At 37.9% G+C, this 24124-nt stretch overlaps 1 protein-coding gene across 1 annotated transcript in view; it reads left to right on the top strand.

The window, feature by feature from the left end:
- Positions 1-22967, top strand: part of BCAR1 (BCAR1 scaffold protein, Cas family member) — a 91362-nt gene extending 68395 nt beyond the window's left edge. The window contains exons 3-7 of the mRNA XM_072422890.1: positions 7223-7381; positions 8412-8534; positions 10605-11822; positions 20787-20876; positions 22305-22967. Of these exons, the coding sequence (XP_072278991.1) occupies positions 7223-7381; positions 8412-8534; positions 10605-11822; positions 20787-20876; positions 22305-22814 (2100 nt within the window). The 3' untranslated portion in view covers positions 22815-22967. The remainder of the gene's footprint in view (positions 1-7222; positions 7382-8411; positions 8535-10604; positions 11823-20786; positions 20877-22304) is intronic.
- Positions 22968-24124: the final 1157 nt, after the last annotated feature.

The raw sequence follows: 24124 nt of genomic DNA, 5'->3' as shown, positions 1-24124 counted from the left end.
AAAGTCTGGCAGGTGAATGATATATCAGCACCTTCTGTATACCACAGTAAAAAAAATCTCAATCTCTTTTCTTCACAGACACACAATAAATTACAAGACAAGCTTTATGATTCCTGAGCCTGCAATTGTTGTATGCAGACACAGCCGCTTGTCGCTTAGTCTATGTAAACTCTAACAAGCAACATCTGTTATTTGCAGCCTTTTGCTCTGTTAAGTATTTCATTGAAAGCAATTTGTTATATCTGTAATTCTGCATTTTTACTGACCTCGCACATAAATTATCTTCTACCATTCTGGGTTTGTATACATTGTTTTCATAATCATTAAGTGGATACTATGACTAGGGATTTTTGTTTATGTCCTTCTTTTGTTAGTCATCAAGTTGTATACATGTAAAATGTAAATAAATGTTCATCTGCGTATATTTTATTATGTATATTGCTGGAAATGGCTCCAGTACTCTTCCACACACGCCATAGTATACAGGAAGTGTTGTTTTAAAGTTTCCTGTTTGCTACTCCCTGTTCTTCCTATGGTAATTCAAGGCCTTATATAAATAATCCAAAAGGCACAACACCCCCCTAAAAGCTATAAAGAATAATGAAGAGCAAGGACACTCAAAACTCTTACTTTGTACTTTTTTTGTATGAATTTTCAATAAACTGCATCTAAGTGAAAAGAGAAGGTGTGTTTGCTTCTGATGTGAAAAGATTGTCAAGATTAAAGAACTTTTCCTTTCGTAGCCACCTTACCTAAATTGTGATGTTACCTTCTTTGAAAATTTGGTTTCAAAATAATCAGAAGATCCAGAAATCTGGGCAGTAAAGCAGATACAAGCTTTGACTCTTCCTGTAGAGGTTGAACTTTATTCTCCCTCCTAAACTCCTGAATTTCCTTTATTGTCATTTAGGATGCTTTATTTTTAGAGTTGTGAAAATATAAGTTCTATCGAGTTTTATTACGGTGTGTGTCTTCAGTAGCTACATTCACCCTCATTATTTTACTGACTATGGTCCCAGAAAATGAAAGTGAAAAGAAATTGAAAAATGTCTCCAGAACAAGAGACGGGGGTGAATCTTCCACCTGGGGAACCTATGCTGGGGTAATTGTCAAAGATCAGAATTCTTAACACTTTTTAAAGATTTACTACTTTCATCTCCAGAGCACAAAATAAAGAGAAATGCTCTTGAGATGCTGACAGCAAGTGATGAAAAAGTTATTGCCAAATAAACAGGCCTATATTGGAAATGTAAAGAGTGCATTGGCCTATGAGTTGTTTACAGGTTTAAGAGCTCAAGTAGGTAAAGGGCCATTAGAGAAGCACGGGAGGTAGTATGAGATGAGGTCAAGCTCACCATTAAATCTATTAAAACTTGTTGTATATGGCTCTCACTGAAGATAATGCATGCTCCTGTTGGTTTCAGTAGCCCAGGTCTATGGCGGGTTTACTTTACAATTCCAAATGCTTCAAAAATCCAAGCCAGTTTGTCAAGGGCCACAGCCTAAAATACTTGACCTGCCAAAACACTGGCAACTTAGACATTAGACATTTAAGCTACAGAAAATGATGCTGAACACTATGTGTAATATGTTGGCTATAAAAATCCTGTTTAATATTAATATTATTATTTTTTATTGTTTAATATTAACACTTAGAGATGCTTTGGGAACAGAATAATTTCCCTTCTACTCTCAAATTGTTCCTAAAACTTAGTTATGTATGTATTTATGTATATATTAATGGAATAATCCGACCACAAATTTAAAAAAAAACAATTACACTGTTTCATTATTTTGTAAATAGTTTATTTTATGATAAAAGTACGTATGTTTATCCAAGGCATCATTTCATGTCCCTCAATGTGCTGCCATACCCATTGTGGTACATTTTCACTGTATGTGTCTGTGACATATGGGATCACTGGAGGACAGGCAGGATACGGCTGTATAATGCACAATGTGTACATAACCTCTAAACCTAAGATTAAATTATGGAGCCGTAACATTTCAGCAGGTCTTTGTTGTTCTTCAGCATAATTGCGTTATATCAGTGTGTCAGAGCCAGGAGCTGTACTCACATTTTATTAAAGTCTCAAATCGGCATAGTTTCCTTTGTTGGTATTATCATCGCCATCTTCTATATGGCAACTTCCTTCAAAATCTGCTATGGTTGCCTATTATATGAATCCCTGTCTGCAGAATACCTTTACACTAGTATTATTTGTTTTATATATGTGAGTTAAATCTGTTGGTACCCATGTCCCCGTTTTATCACCTTGGCAATCACATCCACAAAAATTGAATTGTGTGTGTATGTGTGCTTACTGGACACCCAACAAATAAAAGGAGATAGACAACAATATAAAATGTTTTTTCTTCTAGCGCAGAGGTTAAAACCCCCATTATGATTTGAGGTCTTTGACCCAACTAGAAGATTTTCTCTTGGTTCCTGTTTAGGTTATGGTTGTCAGACAAAACAAATTGGAATACATCCAAATAAATATTCTCCACTGTGACAAAAACAGCATTTAAAATCTGATGGGTTGTAGAACCAGGAAAGGATAACTATACTTTCAATTTTTAGTTTTTAATTTCCTATCAGGCTGCACCAAAAGTTTATTAGGATTTTGTAATTTATCCACAAATATTATAGTAAGAAAATAAATTGAATTAAAGAACATTATATTTTTCCTGTGTTGAAAAATGTTTTCTTCTGAAAATGATCTTTTATGGAATCACATTAGCCCAATGAAACATTCAGCCTATGGCTCTATGTACAACCCTGAGTTTTCCTTTTCTGCAAATGTGTTTCTATATGATTTACCATGTGTGACCTCCAGAGTGGATGAATGTATTACGTAGTGCTGGGCCTTTGGCTTTCAGGGTAATTAGACGTGTTTGCTATGGTAACCTTATGGTAGCTGGTGGGAATCTCGGGCCATTTAGCATTGCACTTCGCTTTGTTCTGCTAACCTAATAAAAACAAGTTGTATAATAGAAGTGTCCACCTGATAAAGCTATTTGCAGAATTCCACTGGTGATTGGATCAGATAGCTGAGCGACAGGCATTTCTAAAATAAGTCTTTCTGAGTAAACACACAGATGATTTGTATTACACACATCAACCCTTTTTATGCTCATGCTATAAATATTTTATGGTGGCTTTCAAATTCCAGTATAGAAGACATTTGTTTAGAATTGCTGGAAAGCAAGCAGCCATCTAGGTGCCTTATTAAGGTCATTTGTGATCTTGTATAAATTCATGAGCAAATTAAAAAGCATTCCTCTTTCTGTAGCAATGATATCATTCCAAATGGTACATTTTTGGGAAATTATTGAAGATTAGAAAAGGCTGAGTGTATTGCTTTAAATGTCTTGGGGGAAATACTAGCTTTATAGATCAATCCCCTGTACAGCTATCTTTTAATGAGAATGAAAGACCCCTTCTTATCACACCTAGATATTGTAAAGGTGCCTACCGATGTTAACTATCCCGGTGGATTGTACATGATCCAGAGGTCAAATCCTTAAGCTGCATACACACTTGCAATAATTATCGTTGGAAATGAACGACTAACAACCAATCATCCAATAATCGTTAACAAAAAAAGTGTACAACGACGCCGATGAAATGAGGATTGTTGCTGGAAACGAACGACCGTCTGGGCGGATCTGATTGAGTGACGATCGTTCACTATCTTATGTGTGTATGGTCGTTCAGTGATGCAGTACACTTTCTCCTTTACATGTCACTTCCTTCATCGTTCAAACGATCATATCTAGCGTGTGTGCACTACTGGTGGATTATATTTGAACAGTCGCATTGTTACAACATGTACAGAATGGTGCACTATACCATCGTTCAAAATAATCGTGCAAATTCGTTAGTCATTCCTTTTCCAAAGATAATTATTTCAAGTGTGTACCTAGCTTTAATCTTCCACAAGCCTTCTACAAATACATGGTTTACATGTATTTCTTACTTTGTAGAGGGGATTGGAGTGATGGTGACTTTTTTGCCCAGAAAACTATTTTATGTAATAACAAGTTTATCCGTGGCACTGGTTTTGTCGATAAACGATTTCTCCAGTTGTACTTTGGTTGTTCATGCTCGGTCATATATCAATCCACCATGTTGCATTGATAAATTAAATTGGGAGACTAATGTACACATGCTTTTCACCTTTCATCTTGGACAACAATTATGTAGAGTGTGTAGGTAGCTCCTTATTTTGGCTGTAAGTGTAAATTATGTAATATTCTTCTGCTATATTTAATATGTAATGAGAGAGGCAAACAGATATGAAAAAAAATAAGAAAATCATAAAAGTACAAAGAATATATAAAAGCATAAAGTGTTGGCTTTTATATGTCTGTTGCACAACCCACACTCTATAAATTCCTCAAGCAGACCTGCTCATCCATAAAAACCAGGCAGATGTGTCTATAAACAGGGTGAATGACACCTTAGATATAAGGCGGCCAAATACATCCATAAGGAGCAATATTTCATTTCATGTATGATCCTCCATAAAAAGCAACTTCACTGTCCAATTATTTTTATATAGTAAATGTCGTTTTAAATTTGGCTGCACATAAAAAGTGTAGAAAGTATTACATTGCTACTAAATGTATTTTGAGAAGTTATGATCCAAACCACAAAAGCACACATGTAATGCCTTTAGGAGAAGTTAATGACACTTGAACCAGGACCTTCTGTAAGTCATGTCAATGTCTTTGCCTGCTTAGCTAATCCTTCTTAATTATTGATGGGCTGCATCATTCCCTGTCCCACGCTCTGATCGATGGCCTCTGGGATTTGCAAGGAGTCGAGAAAGAGCGGCTTTATTTCTGGATCTATGTATGAATGGTGAAAGGCTGATTTACAAGTCGTGTCTTAACTGAAAAGTCAAGCTGACTCCAACCATCGTTCTATAGTACGTAAAAATATTATCAAGGGGCAATGGTTCAGAAAGCAATATGGCGGCAGTAGTCACCTCTTTCTAAATATTCTAATTGCCTGGCTTTTATCACCAACCAGAAAAATGTATGCAGATTAGGAACGTCGGAAAAAAGCTAGAAGTGTTTTATTTTTTAGTTTACTTGCTCAGGACCTGTGCCTCGAAGCATGGCATGACAGCAATATAACTTCTATTTTAATGAAGTGAAGCTAGCAATGGCCGCCACCATGTTTTTCCTATGATATGTTTACTTTAATGTGCCCATAAATTTGTGCATATGTGGTGACAATCCCATGTGGGTTGTGACTTTGTAAACACTGCTTGGTTTGGAAAACCGCAATCTGTTTAGAAAAAATGTGTTGGATTGCCAATAACTTTCCTGGCGATATCAATGTGTGCCACCTGTTTCCCCTCCACATCCGTTTTCTGTCCAAAACATCGACATAAACACATTAGTGTCCCCAAATCACTCTTTTGTTTGCAGAATGCATCCATCACCATTTAAAGATCTCTTAAAACAATAAATTAAGTTCCCTGCAATACAAACATCTTTGTCTACTTTCTTTGCTCCATTCCAGGATTTGCAACTTCTGTATGACTGTCTGTGTTCTCCACCATGTGCTGTCGTTCCACCCTCTACTCTCTATATCAGTACAGGACACGGTAGTACCAGGGGTTAGAGCATGCAGCCCCGGCACATGGTAGAAGACACAGGCGATCCAACACACCTGGAGGCAATAAATGCTGAAGAGTCTGTCCAATGCCACTAGAAGAATGTAAGACATAGGCCCTGGAGAGGCTCATCCATTCCAAGAAAATTTTGGTAGGATTTAGTTTTTTCCAAGACTCGCAGAGCCTCTGTAGGAAGACCATTACAAAATAATTTGGTGGTCCAAAGAAACAGTATTCGTATTTTGGTATGTAGTTCTTTTTTTTCTCTTAAAGATGAATATCAACTCTTTTCACTGGAGTCACGTGCAGAGAAGGTGCTAAATGTGCAGGGACATGACCTCAGACAATATACTGTATGTGCTATATCAGAAGTAGGCAAACTCCGCCCTGCCAGTATTGCAGTCAAGCCTAACCCCCCCCAGTTATTTATTGTTGGATCCAGCCTAAATAAATTCTCACGTTATTGCGAGTTCCCACACAGTAACCCCAATTACTATGCCTAAAGAGCAGAAGGAACGCGCAGCTACCAGTCTCTGGAAGGTTTACCTCGAACGTCGTGTCTTCAGCCCCAAATGGACTGACAAATTATTCTTCGTCCAACGCGGCAACAAAGCCCTTATTTTAGTGTGCAAAGACACCAACAGCACTTTCAAGCGGACAAATCTCAAGGGGCATGTCGATGCCAAGCACGCGGACACGTACAGAGACTACACGGCGGAAGACTGGCTGCTCACTTGCAGTCACAGTTGGAAAAAACCTTTCCTTGGACACATTGTTTCTTCTGACCTAGTGTGCCTTCTTGACCTCCTAAAATGGCCTAGTAGTCCAAAATATTTGCCAACCCCTGTGCTATAATATATCTACATTTTCATTTTTGATATCTGACTAAACCAGTGATGGTTTGATAGATTGCCCTATGGTAAATCAGTAGCATTGTATACAATACAACGTTCCTCCACCCATTTTTTTCCTGTTCAGAGGTCATATAATGTAAAAATAAGCAATCAGAACAATGGATTGAGATTGGAATAAAATAATATTTGCTTTCTGTGAGCTTTGTTCACAACCACCCAGTCACAAAGGTTATGGCTGTTCCTAATCAGCCTATGCTGACATCAATCTAAACGTGATTAAACATACATGTTATCTTACTATATATAAATAGGTGCAGTATATGGTTTTTATGTATAGGGTTTATTCTGTTTTATTTACCTGCTTAGATTATTGTCTCCATCTAATGGTTGTTATTGAAATGTCAGCATTCCAGTTATAAATGGGTACCTGTAAAAGTGGAAATGTAGGAATTAAAGGTGCAAGTTCCAGGGATGTCATCCTTACCCAACTTCCCTAAATCATTGACAATAACTATGCAGTACCGGCGTTTAGATCTTCTACACAGTACCTGCTTGTTACTGATGTCCAGGTAAGGATGGCAATCCTGGAAAATGCAACTTTTTAAAAACAAGTCAGCAATAGGAACTCCCAAATTTGAATTTGTTTAGGTTCACTTTAAGTACTAAATTATTGTAAAGTAGGTTTGGCAGGTATATAATATGGAAATTTACAATATTTATATATTTTTTTTCTAGGTTGTCCTTCCTACTCGGAAAGGCCAAGTCTATGTTTATGATTCACCCAAAGCAGAGCAACAAGACGAGTATGATATTCCAAGGCATCTGCTCCCAGCAGGACCCCAGGAGATCTATGATGTCCCCACCAGGTGTTTGGTGAACAACTACAGCCCAGAGGTTTGTATAGCTATTGTAAACTTTTATAGTTGACAACTAGAGGTGGTTAGGTGATCAGTTACCCAGGGTAAAGGCAGCCTGCTAGTGTGATCACTCCCCATTACATGATTCTCCTCCTGCATAGCAGGTTTGAATATTGGTTATAAAATAGGTTTTGTGATACTTGTAAGATCTTCTTCACTAGGAATTTCCAGTTCTGGTAATTAGATAATAATTCTACACAGTTAAATATATCCACTTAAATACATGCCTGGTGTTCAGCTTTGATCATTGAAATTCTGTTCACGTTTATAAGTTTACTGTTGATGCAACATTCATAATAGAAACTAAAATACTGTTGCTGTAACACTATAACCATCCTATGTAGTGTGGAAAATGCAAAAGTAGAAATAGACTGCATATTAGGAAAGTTATACATTTAGGAAGCACGATGTACAAGTTACTTAACTTTTCATATTCTCCTAAGCACTGAGAAATAAATGTCTAGATCAGCAATTCTCAACCAGGGTTCTTCCAGAGATGCTAGGGGTTCCCTGAACAATGAGTACCTTGTGCCCCAATGTGTCCATTACCACTCACACCAATTATCTATTTTGGTATCTGTAAGGATCGCATTCTTCTCATTGCTTAACAATGTAAGAGGCATCACCAGGCATTGTACTATGAATTGGACATACCGTAAACATTGGCAGGTATTCCCTGAGGTCTGAAAGGTATTTGAAGGGCTTCTCCATGTTAAAAAGATCCAGAAACCCTGGTCTAGATGATATCGGGCTTATGTGTATAGAATATAAAGAAGGTTAAAATAGTAGCAACACTCGCATCCCTGTAGACTTGTGTAAAATTAGTTTGGTAACAATATTTGTGTTCGAAGATATTGTGGACTTAAAAGACAGTTACATTGTGTCTCCTGTTTAAATTTCTAAAGATACACATACAAAACTCTTGTCCTCAGATTACCTTTATGGAATATTAGGTTGGGGAACTAATATGATTGTGATGAATCAAACTTCTTTTTTGGTTCTCTTAGGTTTATGACATTCCACCAATGGCAGTAAAAGGCCCTGTCAGTCGGGAACAAACCCAAGAAATTTATGACATCCCCCCTAGTGTGGAAAAGAGTTTACAGGAGCAGCTACAGTCTCATTTAATGGTAAGCAGAAGCAAGATGAAATCTTGGACTATCCATCCCACATTTGGGATGCACATTTGCTCCACACTCTTCTCTTTAGGATTTTACATGGCTGAAGCAATTTATCCAAGGGAGGACAGGCTCTGTCAAGATGCCTGCTAACATTCTGCAGTATTACTTTGCTATAATGTTCACTTTCATGTATCTATGTTAACCACAAAGGTAATTATAAAAGTAAAACTAATGAATGAGTTAATGGTTTGATTTCCACATAAACCATTTTAACAGATGTATACTTCTGACAGGTAATGTATTTATATTCATGGGTTGTTACAGAATAGATTAATCATTTTGGTATACCAGTCCACAAGAGAAATCATTTGCTTACTGATTTCATTAAATAAATGTACTGTAATTATTCATTGCTTCTGCACTCTGGACCTTCCCAGACTTATTGTCTGCCGTGTTTAATCTTCAGATTGTATGCACAGGCAGAGCAAAATAACACTCCGGGAATGAACAGTTAGAAAGCCTTATGAACATAACAAAACGCCAAAAGGAAAGTGTTGCCTCAATCAGATTACATTTTTCTTTAGTGTAGATGAGAAAGTGCTTCTTCTTCCAACCTTTGTTTAAGAAAAAAAAAATCTAGATGTTTTTTTGTAAATCTTGTGCAGATTTAGAGATTAACTAATGAGCACATGGAACCTGGCATTGATGGTCCACTTGAATATAATTGTTCATGTTCACTTAACTCCACTCAATATGCCAATTAGCAAAATCCATGCCAGACAGCACACATCCTAAATAATGGGAGAATTTGCAGTGCATAGAAAATTTAATAAGTGCTTTTTTACCCGATAGAAACACTGCTTATTTGTCATGGCGCTGCCAACCACAGGGCATTTCTACAGGATGGCCCCAGGCATACTTGTCTTATTGATCTCTTATCACTTATGCATCTACTAAAGCTGAATAAAAAAAGCTTTTTTGATTTCAGCATGGAGGTGCAGGTTATATGTTCCTATTGATATTGGTCCGGTCTAGCAACACAGGCAACACTTCATATTCAAGTTCAGGTTATGACAGACAGGAGCACCGATAAAATGTCGGATACTCAGTCCAACTTTCTATATAACTGCTGGTAGGATTTTATTGGCTTGAAAGGTAACATCTGTGTGCTTTACAAGGCTGAGGCCTTAGGTATTCTATTTACCAAAAAGCCAGATTTTTTGGTTAAGGTTATATGGCAGCTCACAAAATAAATTTCTAGAATGTACTTTTGCTGATGTGACCTGTCATCATCTGACATTAATACTTAACATGAAGCATGAAATCAGTATTCATTGAAACCTCTGTTAATATTTAAGAGTTAGAGTCATTCATATGCTTTCCTCCTACAGCTTGTGAGTCACTAGATGGTTATGAATCAGGAATATGGTATTTGACCACAGTATCTTTAAAGCAGCAAACTTTTATTTCACCTTTTACTACATTTCTTCCCAAGGTCAGCATAGTATATATAGAATCTGTACTATTTTTTGTTTTCTTGGAGAGTGGTGAATAATATTACAAATAAAAAGTAAATATGAGAATTCATTATTTAAATAAAATTGGAACCAAAGTATACCAAAGTATGGGAATATGCAGTATCCTCTGGTGGGAATAGGGTCCTTCATTAATCATAACCTTCTACTCAAGCTTTCGTTCTCTAAAACTGACCTTGGGTCATCACAGAACATCCTTTGCTGTGATAAGGTGACACATACAAGTTCAGCAGTTCTTGTCATCTAAAAAATCAATACACAGAATGTATATTTATATACTATTTTATTGATCCAATAAAGAATAAGGAATTTCACAAAGTAATGTATTCTGCAATGAATTAGAAAAGAGGGACAGTGGTCTGTTCTAATAGAGTAGTTTCATTGCCATAAGATGGTCACTATGAAATATTATCTCTAGTTTGCTGCTGTTAAAGCACTGTTTGGTTTGGTAACTCACTGTATGATGTGAAGTTTAAAGATGTGAACTAGTTGTCTTGCATTAGTAAAATCATAAAACAATGTTCCCCTTTATTTATTCCTACAGATTTATGATATTCCACCCTCTGTGAGTAAAGATGTTCCTGATGGTCCTCAAAGAGAAGAAACCTATGACTTTCCACCTGCTTTCTCCAACCAAAAAATGCAGCTTCAGCCTCAGGCTCCCAGTCACATCCATGATCCTGAGCCATACATCCCTGAAGATATCTATGATATTCCTCCTGCTGCTGTTAAGGGCAATGACTCCTCATTTTCTCAGGAGATATATGATGTACCTCCTAGCTTAAGGAAACCTGCTGGACAACAAAATTTTCATGATGTCTATGATGTTCCAAGAGAATTCCACATTGGAAAAGCCTCACTGGAGACTGAATCGGATTATATATACGATGTTCCTCCCCAGGTTGATAGAGAAGTCAAAGCTGTTGATGAACTGGCTGGCAGCTTTAAGAGGCTGTCTGCTTCCAGCACAGGCAGTACAAGAAGCAATATTTCCACTTCTTCCCTTGATACAATTCCAGTGAAAGAAACGTCTGTCCTTCAACCAAAGACTGCAGGGAAAGAGCTAAACCTTGATCTAGATGCTGCCATGGAAATGTTGGTAAAGTTACAGCATGGTGTCAATAGTTCTATCTCCTGCTTGATGTCCTTCATCAACGGTCCTTGGAGAAGTCCAGAACAGATGGAAGCCAATGTACAGAGCATCCAGGCTGCAGTGGAAGGGGTGAAAACCACAGTTAAAGAACTGCTGGAATTTGCCAGAGGAGCAGTAGTAAATTCAACTCAAGCATCTGACCGGACTCTACATACCAAGCTTAGCAAACCGTTACAGAAGATGGAAGATGTTTACCAACAACTTCTTAAGCACAGTCAGGCATTAGATAGCTGTAACTGGGCCTTAAATGTTTTGTTAGCGAACAAACAAGGCGATGACCTTGATCGCTTTGTCATGTACTCCAGAGGGATACCAGATGACACCAAACAACTGGCTTCTTTTCTACATGGAAATGCTTCTTTGCTCTTTAAAAGGACCAAGCATCAACCTTCATTAGGAGAGTCCCAATCTGGGCAGGACAATAGCAATCAGCTGGCTAATAACAATAATAATTTGTCTGCTGGTCAAACGGGACACACAGAAAAGGCCAGTATACAGTCCAGGCCTTTGCCATCTCCACCCAAGTTTATAGCGGAAGAGTCTCCGGAAGGACAGTATGAAAACAACGAGAGTGGTTGGATGGAAGATTATGACTATGTCCATTTACAGGTTGGTGTCCATACAGATATATACTCTTCTTGCTATAACAAATCTGATTCAAACTTTTTTTTTTATAAAACATAACAGCTAGAAATGATTTTTGCAAAATGTGGTTTAGGTGTGATGTCCTGTGAAGTTTCTTCATCATTGTATAACCACTGGAAGAAAAAAATATTTTACACAGATATATAGTAGTATATATTCACCTTTTATTGGCCTTTTCACTTTAGTGTTTTTATCATTTTGGAATAAGTCTATTTGAATGTGACTACAACAATGTATTTGTGTTTTAATAAAATGTTCTTCCAGTGGTAATAATCTTTGTTATTAACCTTATATTGCTCCAGAATTTGCTTACATGTGATGACTCAAAGGAAGCTATACATACTATTACATATCCTAAGGGGAAACAGAACATCAAACTTTTTTTGTCTAGTCCTAAAAGATGTAATCTAGAACAGGTGTGACTCCTTTCAAGTCCTTCCAGATCGAAACACAACCCAATGTAATATCCATACAACCCCATGGATGTGCAGAATTTCATAATTCTAGCTCAATAACTCTTACAAAAGAGGTATTTGGTATTTGTTAGGCCTAATATAAAGCTAAAATTATGTATTGGGTATAGCTTATTTTCGCAAATCATGCATGCAACAAAAAAGTAGGAGAATTAACAAAGGTTAGGCTGCTACATGAAAAGACCATTTAAGGGATCTTGCATATCAATCTGGCAAGAAAAGTGCTAGTGGTAATGCATATTGGCTGCCTTGTTCCCAATGTTTGCCCATCTCCATGTGGAAATCATATTGGAGTTTCTATGTCACCTGAATACTGCAATCTTTAAGGGAGATGTTCTTTCTTCCTTTGCAAATTGCATATGACTAACAGTAGGGTAGAAATCAATCAAACTATTTAGAGACTTTAGCGTGCTTGTTTCATGAAGGGTAGTACTGCTGTGGTGCCCATGGACATGAAACGATTGCCATCTGGCTAGTTTAGCTTTGATTTAGATATGACAGCATGTCTGAATGTACTATGTGATCTGTGTAGACTCTGCTGGTCCGGCCAATCTCATTGAAAAAAATTGCTGGCCAGCTAAGATTTTTTCTTGATCACTGTTACCTGGAGTTTCGCTGTTAGCTAAATTTAATGCAGCACATGCCATGAACATGTACTTTTATCTGGCACGTGAACTATGATCATTGCCTATACCATTCTAAAAAAGCCAACTACAGGTGCTGACACAATGCTTCCTTTAATACTATTCCAGAACACCTTTGCTAAAGTCTTCAAGCATTATTTAAAGCTTTGTCTATGTGCACACATTTAACACGTGTGTTTTGTCATTTATTGAGGAATGTTGCAGAAAAGCAGGCCATTCAATTTAAAATGGCCCTTTTTGAGTTTTAACACACAAAAAATACTTCTTTTGGACAATTCTTTGCACAGCAGAATTACATCTATGCGCAATGGTTCAATGAGGGGTAGTTGCATCATGAATGGAAACTCACATATTCCATACATACACCGAATGGTATGGTACACCATGCATCGATTCCTGCCTGTTTTACCACCTACTCACATTGGCGCCTGACTACTCTGGATGCATATTGTTTCTGGTCTTCCTTTAGGTCAAATCAATCAGCAAGGTGGTAAATATGGCACATTTTTTACTTCCAATCTTATTGATAAAATAGAAGAAGATGAAGAAATAAAATAAAGATACATTTAACTAAAGTTAGCAGCTAACTGATTGTAAGAGGCTGATTTTTGGGGTTCAAGTAGGTTGTGGCTAGATCAGAAATACTGGTAAATAGAAATTGAAAGTACAAAAGTTTTTGTGTATTTGAATGATTGGATATGATCAGAAGAACACAGTCTTATACATGCATTCAGTGTATATAGGAATATCAATCAGATCTGCCAACAGATGCTTAAAAAGTAACATTAGTCCAATCTGATCAAAGTTGCAGTGCCTCTTACTCTTGCCAAGTAGCCAGGCAAGTGCTTTGTACAGACATCCGGTGTACGTCAGATTACTGTTGCTGAAAATGATCTTTTGGGATTGTTTCATGTGACAGATAAACAGACATGTACAATTGGCAAAACACCAATTATTAGGGTTCTCTAATAACACAAAATACAAAAATGGTGTTTAGAAACTTTAAGCAGCCTTTCAGAAATAACTTTTCAGATGTCTTGATTAGGCTCACAAATCTCTAATATTTTGGTTGCCTTTCTTTTGTTCATATAATTGCCCTTTGGACTTTATAAAATTTATAAAAAATGATACATTTTGAGCCAAACAATTTTTAGGGGACCATGGGTATCTGCCTTTTTATGGCTATGCCTCTGCTTTTCTAAAAAAAAAAAAACAAAAGGTAAATAGAAATACTTGGCCCCAATAATAAAACTTTTAAGCCTCCCCCCCTTCCCAAGCAATACTTTTAAAGGCCATAACCCCCCAAAAAAACAAAAACATAGGCAATAACTACAATAGAAACAGGATGATTCTGCCAGGAATGGGGCTTTTACTGACACCCTCACAAGTGCCACATGGCCACCTGTGTCAGCTATGGCCCAAGGGGGCTGCCAATGATCCTGTTCACTTGCTTCTCCACCTCTCTGGCAGAATCAGCTCCTGTTCTTGTATCTTCTCTTCCCTGCCTTTCACTGCTGTGGTTAGATAGTATGGATTAGATCATCGGTCGCCAACCGGTGGTCTCTGAGAAAATTTTGGTCGTCAGGAGAAGGACCTCGCTGGGGGGGCGCAAATACCAGACCGCGGACCTCTGTTAAACACAACAGTGTTCTATGAAGGGGGAAGAGCGAGCTAGCGGCACCTCGATGTGCTTTCTCCCATGGGAAACCATAGTGCTCATTCCTGATCGATTATCCATCATTCCATCCTAGCAGGGGAGCTCTGTACATTTGTAGATTTCCACCCAAGATGAGCGCAGCTGTACGTCCCGGTTGACAGTCAACTGATGTGTGAACGTAGCTTAAGATAGGATGAATACGTTTCCAAATGGTTTGAACCCAAAAGGCAAAACACTTGTTAGCATCCCATCAAGTCACTGCCCTTTCGTCTTTGTAGTTTGCAACTTTGATGAAACTTGATGAGGTTAAGAGAAGCTAAAATGATAGAAGACACTCTTTAACTGATATAAGACTTTCCCTTATTACAGGCAGAGAAGGTTTAATTAATCCAGACTTTAATTATTTCAATCATTCTGCAAACTCATGCACATCAAAAGAGGAGCCAAGGCTTTTATGCCATCTGGCGACAACTGCAGACGTGCTGTCAAAATGCTGCGTCTGCTAAAATCGGAGTATCCTGTTTAGTTGGCAGGCAGGCTGTTTATTTAATGATATTTACATTTTGCCGTTAAAGGTCTGTTGCTAAAGAACACTGAATAATGCCTCCAGACTGGTAAAGGTGCGCACAGCTGTTCTGATACATGACCTAAAGGAGACTGATAGAACACCTTGCTAATAATCTGCCGAATCAGCAGCCAGACTCTTGTTTTACCTTTCACTTTTTGTGCAAAATGAGCATTTCCCTACAGAGAGAGGAGGAGAGATGCTGCGCTGCACATTTCCTCTCATGCCTTACAAAACTGCAAACTCTCTGCATGTACGTCAGGTTCTATTGTGTTTTTGTGTGATGGAGGAATCTGAAAATTACTAAAGCCGAACCTGCAATACCTTTGATGCTCTATCTGTATTATCCTCACATATTTCAAGGTGCTGACATCACATTTATTTTTGCTTATTCAAAAGGTCATTACTGAACGATGAGTAAAAACCTAGTAAACACCGTTTGCTGTAATAGGATATTATGGAAATAAAGGGAATCCAATTATTAGGGTTCTCTAATAACACAAAATACAAAAATGGTGTTTAGAAACTTAAAGCAGCCTTTCAGAAATAACTTTTCAGATGTCCTGATTAGGCTCACAAATCTCTAATATTTTGGTTGCCTTTCTTTTGTTCATATATTAGCCCTTTGGACTTTATAACATTTATATAAAATGATACATTTTGAACCAAACAATTTTTAGGGGCCCATGGGTTTCTGTGTTGCCTTTTTATGGCTATGCCTCTGCTTTTCTAAAAAACAAAAAAAAACAAAAGGTAAATAGAAATATTTGGCCTCAATATAAAACTTTTAGGCCTCCCGCCCCCTTCCCAAGCAATTTTTTTAAAGACCCTAACCCCCCCAAAAAAAAAAAAAAAAAAACATAGGCAATGACTACAATAGAAAAAGATGATTCTGCCAGGAATGGGGATTTTATTGACACCCTCACAAGTGCCACATGGCCAACTGTGTCGGCTATGGCCCAAGGGGGCTGCCAATGATCCTGTTCACTTGCTTCTCCACCTCTCTGGCAGGATCAGCTCCTGTTCTTGTATCTTCTCTTCCCTGCCTTCCATACTATTCAACCACAGCAGTGAATTAGATCATCGGTCGCCAACCGGTGGTCTCTAAGAAAATTTTGGTGGTCAGGAGAAGGACCTCGCTGGGGGGCGCAAAAGCCAGACCGCGGACCATGTCCCCTTATTGTACACAACCTGCCCACTCCCCCAACGTTTTGTGACCCAACTCATCCGTAACCACCCAAAAACAGCCGGGTGGTTGCTGAAGAGTGTGCCAGGTGGTACGCCCAGCGTGAAGGGGCTGGGGAGAACAATGTGGTCCGTAGGTCTGAAAAGGTTGGCGATCACTGAATTAGATATTTAGGGGCTGGGGGGGGAAGCATGTGACTGATTTTTCTCCTATCACAGAGGTTTCCTGCAGCTTTATGCAGAGAACACTGTTATAGACACCACGGGCTTCATAAATGACTTAATTACTATAATGCAACGTAAACACTTTGGTATGCTACAGAGAGCGGACTTCATTATAAATACCCTTTTTGGATTTACTGTATTATTCATATTAAATTACACTATATATTGGCTGTCCTTGGGGGTGTCTCAATTCTGTTTTAAGTCCTTTTCCGACAGATAAACAATACCATTCAAATCTGTCCATCCTATCCCTCTCTTTGTAATAGACATTCTTAACATACTGATGTCATTATACCAGATTTAGATAACACGGCTCGTTTTTCAGAATCAGTAATCAGTGCTTAGACATCTTAGATGATGGCCTCACTGCCTGTCCATCCTATGTATATCATACATCTTCTCTAGAACAGACCAAGATGCGTTCTCACAGGCAGGACAAAGCTTTTGCTGTCCATTTTTCTTTTATTCCTTGACATCTTAACATCAAAACTTAGAGTTATTGTAGGACTTGCCCTGAACCAAAGTGCTGCTTTAGGGAACAACTGTATCATTCAATGGACTTAGTCACAGTAATTTTGTCTCTGTTAGCCCCAAGGCCTTTGATATTTGATAGGCTTCAGCAAGCTTCTATAGTGCAAAGTGAATGACATCCATGGTAGAAGGAGATATAATCCCATCACATGAGCCGATATACAGAGTCCAAGTCTGCGGGGGAATTTAATGGGTGGGAAAATTGCAGCTTGGTATTATAAGCTGATTCATGACGGCTTATTTTATTAAACACCACTTTGTATTATTGTTGGCCCCATGAATTCATTTCAAACTCCTATTCCCAAATTAACATTAGTACCTTCTTCTTTGCTTTGGTTTCAAATAACGCATCTAGTGCCATTGACCTAATTCCTAACAACTCCCACTCCCAGGGCATTGAATCTGAAATAGAAATTACAGGTTTGGTCTAAAACTGGTCTGTGCCTTCAAATACTGACAATGTGGTTATTGTAGTAGATTTTTGGCTAAGTAGAACTACTGGTAGTAACACCTTTAGTGTTTTTTTTTACTGATTTAGGGTAAGGCTTTGACCATGGGGAAAAGTTCCTGGACAAATGACCATCACACCTAGTTTGTGGGACATCCCATTCCAAAACCAAAGACCTAATTATGGTTCTCTAGAGTTAGGCTACGTACACACATGCAATAATTGACGGTGGAAACGAATGAATAACAACCGAGCGTTCGATAATCGTAACAAAAAAAGTCCTTGACAACAGGCCAACAACGTCGAGGAATGTGGCTAGAAAAGAAGGACCCGTCCGACCGTGTGTACGGTCGTTCGGTGATCGTGGATGATTCTGCGGTACACTTTCTCCGGTACACATCACTTCGTTACGTATATAAGATGGAGAATTGTCACTCAGGATGTGATCACACAATTGTGATCCTCTCAGTCAGAAATTGTCATTTAGCCATTGCACATTGCTACTCAACTAAGTTGGGGCAAATGCTGTCATTTCTTATGGAGGAGGACACCGTAGGGGATCCACTGGTAATCTCCCCTCTTTAACAAACTGAACAGCACTGTCTGCACAGCTCTTGTTCTCTCTAGTGTCACTAGAAATTATCACAAAAGCTTTTTTCCAGGATGGAAATTTGACATCTGTACACAGCTTATAACTGACAACACGGTTACCAAAGGGGAAATAGCACATGTGAGGCTGGAGGCAAAGTCAAGTAGCTAGAAAAGACCTGGCACTAGATGGAAATGTCTACAACCAAATAAAAGGACAAAAAAATATGGAGATATGTGGAAGTGAAAAAGAATATGAAAATGTCCACAGCTTTAAAGACTAAAAATATAAAGATTGTATTGATTTATTCTTGTATTTCCTAAACTTAAAAAATGGAGAAAATTGCCACCAATGTGTGGATGTTTCTAATAAATAAAAATAAACAGTATTTATATAGCATAATATGCAGGGCTGTACATTAAATAGGGATTGCAAATGACAGGCACAGACACAGGAGGAGGAGAAGACCCTGCCTTATAAAAAAAAAAGCCTAAAATAAGCAAGCATTTTTATTTCAAATAAAAAAAAAAGCCCTACCTATTATATAGCCATAAAAATTTTGGTAAATTTTTTTTTTGAGGCTCCTGTACAGTAACAATATTATGATCCTCAAGTACAAAGATTTAGGAACCCCTGATAAAGAAAGGTGTTCACATACTTTTGACCATATGGTGTATCACAAATCCCCACTCATACATAATCTGTATCAAAACTAATGGCAAAAATAGTGCAGTAGGTACACTACTTTGTATATTATCCATACTATCAGCAAGATGTAATAGCAGAAGGGGGTAGGCAGTAGTTTTTGTTTTTGTTTTTTTTTTTGCCATTTGTTATGGCTTTTCTCTCCTTTTAGGTTAGGTATATAAGTAGTTTTCCATTTACATATTTTATTAACCGTGTCATGCTATTCAGTTAGACTAGAGCGTGAGGCCATAACTGGATAGGGCATCTGACAAGACATGGTATAGATTGTATATTATTCTGCTGAGACTTGTACATTTCTCTTGTTCTCCTTGAACATAATATCGATGTTTCCTTTGAAAATGCTCTATTCATCTTGTATAACATTACCTGTACATAGTTCACCTGCTTGCATGTCTTTTATGTCTTCCTGGAAGCCACATAGCCCATATGTCCTCAAGCTAATATAGATTTCCCATATGTCCTTACTACATCAGAAAGACATCATATTGACATTGAAAACCTCCTGACTCTTGTTTCCCACAACTAGTGTCACGTTCCACTTGTATTTCAGTATAAAATATTCTGTGCATATATTTTGTAGTCTTGAACATAGTAAACGGATTTGTGATATGTAGGACCTGAAAGAACTATAATATAACAAAACACATTGTTTTAGACAAACCACACCAATTTTTCTACACCTCACGTATTGTTTTTATCCCTTTCTTCTCTAGATTGTAATTTTTCAAAGTCAATGCTCTACCTTTGTTGTGTTTTTTTTTACTTTTGTGGTATTGTCTTTCTACCTAAGCACATAACTGCACCATTGAGTGTTGTACATTTCACATTATTTATGTATGTTTTTTACCTGTATTGTTGGATATTCCTATCATATCGGCATAAACTGGTATTGCATTTTTACCCTCTGTACAGCGCTATAGTAGATGTTGGTGCTACACAGATACAAATAAATGTTAAATCTTCTAGCTCCACCTAGAGGCAGTATACTAAATAACATGCATTGAACAATGCAATTAAAAGTGTCTGAAAAAAAAATCTGGCAGAGCAAATGGATAATTAAATTGATAACACTTTGTTTCTTAAGTGGATTTAGATTAAACTGCTGATTTAATTTATTTGCTAAATACTTTGTATTGAAATATGGGAAGAAAGAAACATTATTTCTTTTGATTTAATAATGCATTTTTAAATACCAATTTATATGAAATGGGAACAGAATATCCTGTATATTATGATTAGAAGAGTATAATATAACCTATAACATAGCAAACCCTCACTTTAAAATAATTTCCACTTTAAAGGAAAAACTTGTTAGAGGAAAGTTAGGATATTCCTTCAGAAAGAATATCTTCCTAAACTACTATAAAGAAACCCGCACCGGGAGAAAAAATATAGATTGCTTTTATAGAACTCTTTTAAAATGCAACATTTACTAGGAACCCATTGGTATGGGGCACCGTATCTTGGCATGTTAACAGTGCCCCCAAATTGTACAAATGCATTTCCAAGCGCAGTAAGCTGCAGTACCTCCTCATTTGGGGTATCCGTTAACAATTCAACTTCCAAGAACCAAGGGTAACTTTTTATTTGGTGTTGACCTCCAAATATAGTTGCAATATAATTCAACAAGCAGTAGGCTGTCTGATACAGAAATGCTTCCACTGCAGCCCAAAAATGTGCAGAACATTTTATTTTCTATAAAGACAGGCCCAGGTAAATAGAAATACACATTGCATATTTATGAGTGAATCCTTGTTTTGCCTGAAGTTGAAAGAGGAATATGTTTCACAGAAAAAAAGAATTCCAATTTTTTTTTGCAATTCATAAAATATGAATGAAGGTGCTTTTTCATTAGGATTCATGATATTTCTATAGAGAGTAAATTATGTCTCTTGTTCTGCAGGGTAAGGAAGAGTTTGAGAAAACACAAAAGGAGCTGCTAGAGAAAGGAAACATTATTCGACAGGTGAAAGGGCACCTGGAACAGCATCAGGTAATTGGAACTATTGTCGGTCTTTCATTTTAGGTGTAGTTCAAGTGTGACCGTTTGCTGATGATCTTCTAAAAATGCTAGTTTCTTGGCTGTCATGCAAATTCTTTCTAAGTCATGTACAGATTTGAAAAGTTGAAGCAAAAAAGTCAGAATGGCAGTGAAGTAAATTGCCTTCACAAATGGAAAGATCAGCATTTGGAGCCTTCATATGCCAATCATAGGGCTATGGAAATGATGATCATTGTTAAGTAGAACTAAAGTTCCACTTTTAAAATCTGCAGTCGGGTTTTAATGCAGAAAAGGTACAGGTGATGTCCTTTCTGTATTAAAACATTCTTACCTGCCTGATCGCTTCCCTCAACTGTCAAAAATCACTGAGCAATGCGTAGGGAGCCGAGATACCCAGTGCACCACGGCTTCCGCTGTGGCTGCTGGGACTGAATGCACTCTCTAGTGACCAGAGTTCATTCCCTTCCCATATTTTAGGCGTGTTCGTTACCTGTAAAAACCCCTTTTGTGTAGACATCCAAAGCCCTAAGACTCACATGTCAGGATCTGGTGGAGCTGGACTAGCACAGATAGCAATTAAACGCTCCTAAAATAAGAGAAGTCTGTGGCGTGCAAGAAGGCAGGATGCCATGCCAAGGATTAAATTCCTCTTGGAGTAGTCAAACTTTCTGGCAGGTTTAGTTTTTAATTATATGACAAAATCTCTTTAAAGTGGAACTGTTATTTTTAATTGGCTGAAATTTAAACTTGTTGAGAATCCCAAAAAGATTTTTTCTTTCCCCACTCCTATTGTTTTAACTTGTTCCTTTTAGTGATTTTTCCTCCCCTGCTCACCCTTCCTGTTCCTTTGCCTTGGTGATTTTTATAGGCTATACCCACTTAACATATTCACAGAGGGGGCAATTTTACAAGGTGCAAGTCTGGCAAAAAAAATGACAGCGCTGTATTTGCCCGGGGTGTACACATTTATTAAAGACTGCATGGTTGGCTTAGTGGTAAGCACTCCCCCAGGTTCGTATCCCAGCCAGGGCATGACCTGCAAGGAGTTTGTATATTCTCCCAGTGTCTGCGTGGGTTTCCTCTGGGTACTCTGGTGTCCACCCACATCCCGAAAACATGCAATTAAGTTACTCAGCGCCCCTCAAAAAAAAAATTGTCCTAAGGCTACCTTAATGAGTATGGTAAGCACATAAGATTGTGAGCCCTTTAAGGGCCAGTTAGTGATATGACTATGGACTTTGTAAAGCACTGCGTAATATGTCAGCTAATATAAGAATAAAATTTAAAGACGTTAAAGGTCAGTCTGTATAAAAAGGGTAAAAGCAGGTGCAAGGTCTGGTTTAATGAAGGCCAGAGATCTTGACATTTTAACTGTTCTTACAAGTAAAATTCACTAACCATGTTAATGTCCACTTTCAGCTCAAACAGTTTGAACGTCTGGAAGAGGAGGTTGCCCGACCTATTGAAAATGACCTATCAAACTGGACACCACCTCAACACTACAGCCAAGTCCGCACCGCACTCTGCAACTCGGACCGGCAGCTTCTTCTCTTTTACCAAGAGCAATGTGAAGCCAATGTCACCACCCTCACCAACGCCATCGATGCCTTTTACAGCTCCATCAGTACCAATCAGCCTCCCAAAATTTTTGTTGCTCACAGCAAATTTGTCATCCTCAGTGCCCACAAGTTGGTCTTTATTGGGGACACTTTGTCACGCCAAGCCAAAGCTCAGGACATTCGAAACAAGGTTACCCACTACAGCAACCTAATGTGTGAAAAGCTCAAAGAGATAGTTCTCACCACCAAGACAGCAGCACTTCAGTACCCATCCCCATCAGCAGCCAAGGATATGGTGGAACGAGTCAAGGATCTCAGTAACAGCACCCAGCAATTCAGAATGGTGCTTGGACAGCTGGTTTCCATCTGAAGAACCCGATAAATTTGTTACTAAGAGACAAACATCCGGTTTGATACTGAGAGACAGCAAGGGGTCCTAATTGCTCATTGATTTTTGACTTTTCCTTAGAAACATTCATAAACTATGATTCTAATTCATAAAAAATAAATTTAATTAACTATGGCTTAGTCCTTACTCTCGAACTACAATCTACATTTCAGAGGAATGTCCGAAAATTAGCTCTTGGCTACATTTGTAAATAATTTGGGATTACATGTTCATTTCATGTCCCCAGGTTGTCACATATATGAACTTTTTTTTGACAATGCATTTTAATAATCATGTTTTAAGCTGCAATACCACAGAGGTTTACCCACTGAAAATCCGTCATTGCTTTGGGTGCCTGTGTAACACATGATTCAGAACACTAAAACAGGAGAATGCAATACTGTAGCAAACATAAAATAGCATTTGGCACACCATCATTTAAGATATTTGGAACTGTGTGTAGTTATGGCGGCTAGCCATGCACTAATAAGTGCTTTGTGCAGATTTTGCTTCCTTCCATAGTTTGCTCAAACTGGTCACAGGAAATCTGTTGTCCATAGCAGCTTGTGAACATCTAACATTTTCTATATGACATTTGAAAATGTAAGCTGAATGGATGTTAAGGGCAACAACTCCAGTGCAACATTTTCTGCATTTTCTATTAGCAGCTCTTGCCACATTTGGCCTTTTATCTAGAATATTACCCAGTAAGGATATGGCAGTGATAAATATAGATATTTTTATGGTATGCTTCAAGCCATACTGCATGCTGGGTATATAAAGAGCCTACTTTATATGGTCCTATACTATGGCCTTCAGACAACAAAAAGTCTAATTGCTTAAAGAAGCTGGTAACACTCCGATAAGGCTTTACCAGTCATTGTCTTATAAATATTTCTGATTGCAAGCACCAGGTCTTTTAATACCGAACAAAACATGATTTGAATCTGTCTTTATACCGGAAGGTAAGGTAGTGCACATCCAATAATGTCTGCAAAATCTTCATAGCCTAAAACCTACACACACCAAAGTTACCCAAGACACGGACACCAAGAGACCAAAGTGCCTCTCCAAAACTCCAGATACTGTTTTCCTAACAACCTGTCCACACTGCTGTTCAGTGTGATGCTCAGCTTGTACTTGGGGATTACACAGGCGGCCAAATTGCAGATTACCCATTCATCCCTGGGCCTGACACTATGCCTTAATCCATTTTTAGGAACCAATCATCATTCAGTTTTTCAGTGAAACCTGAACCATTGAATCTCTTAGGATGTAATTTTTTTTGTGTT

The sequence above is a fragment of the Pyxicephalus adspersus genome, chromosome 9 (genome assembly GCF_032062135.1).
Source record: "Pyxicephalus adspersus chromosome 9, UCB_Pads_2.0, whole genome shotgun sequence".
Classification (NCBI taxonomy): Eukaryota; Metazoa; Chordata; class Amphibia; order Anura; family Pyxicephalidae; genus Pyxicephalus; species Pyxicephalus adspersus.
Note: the sequence above shows the minus strand (reverse complement) of the source record. Positions and strands in the feature narration are given on the sequence as shown.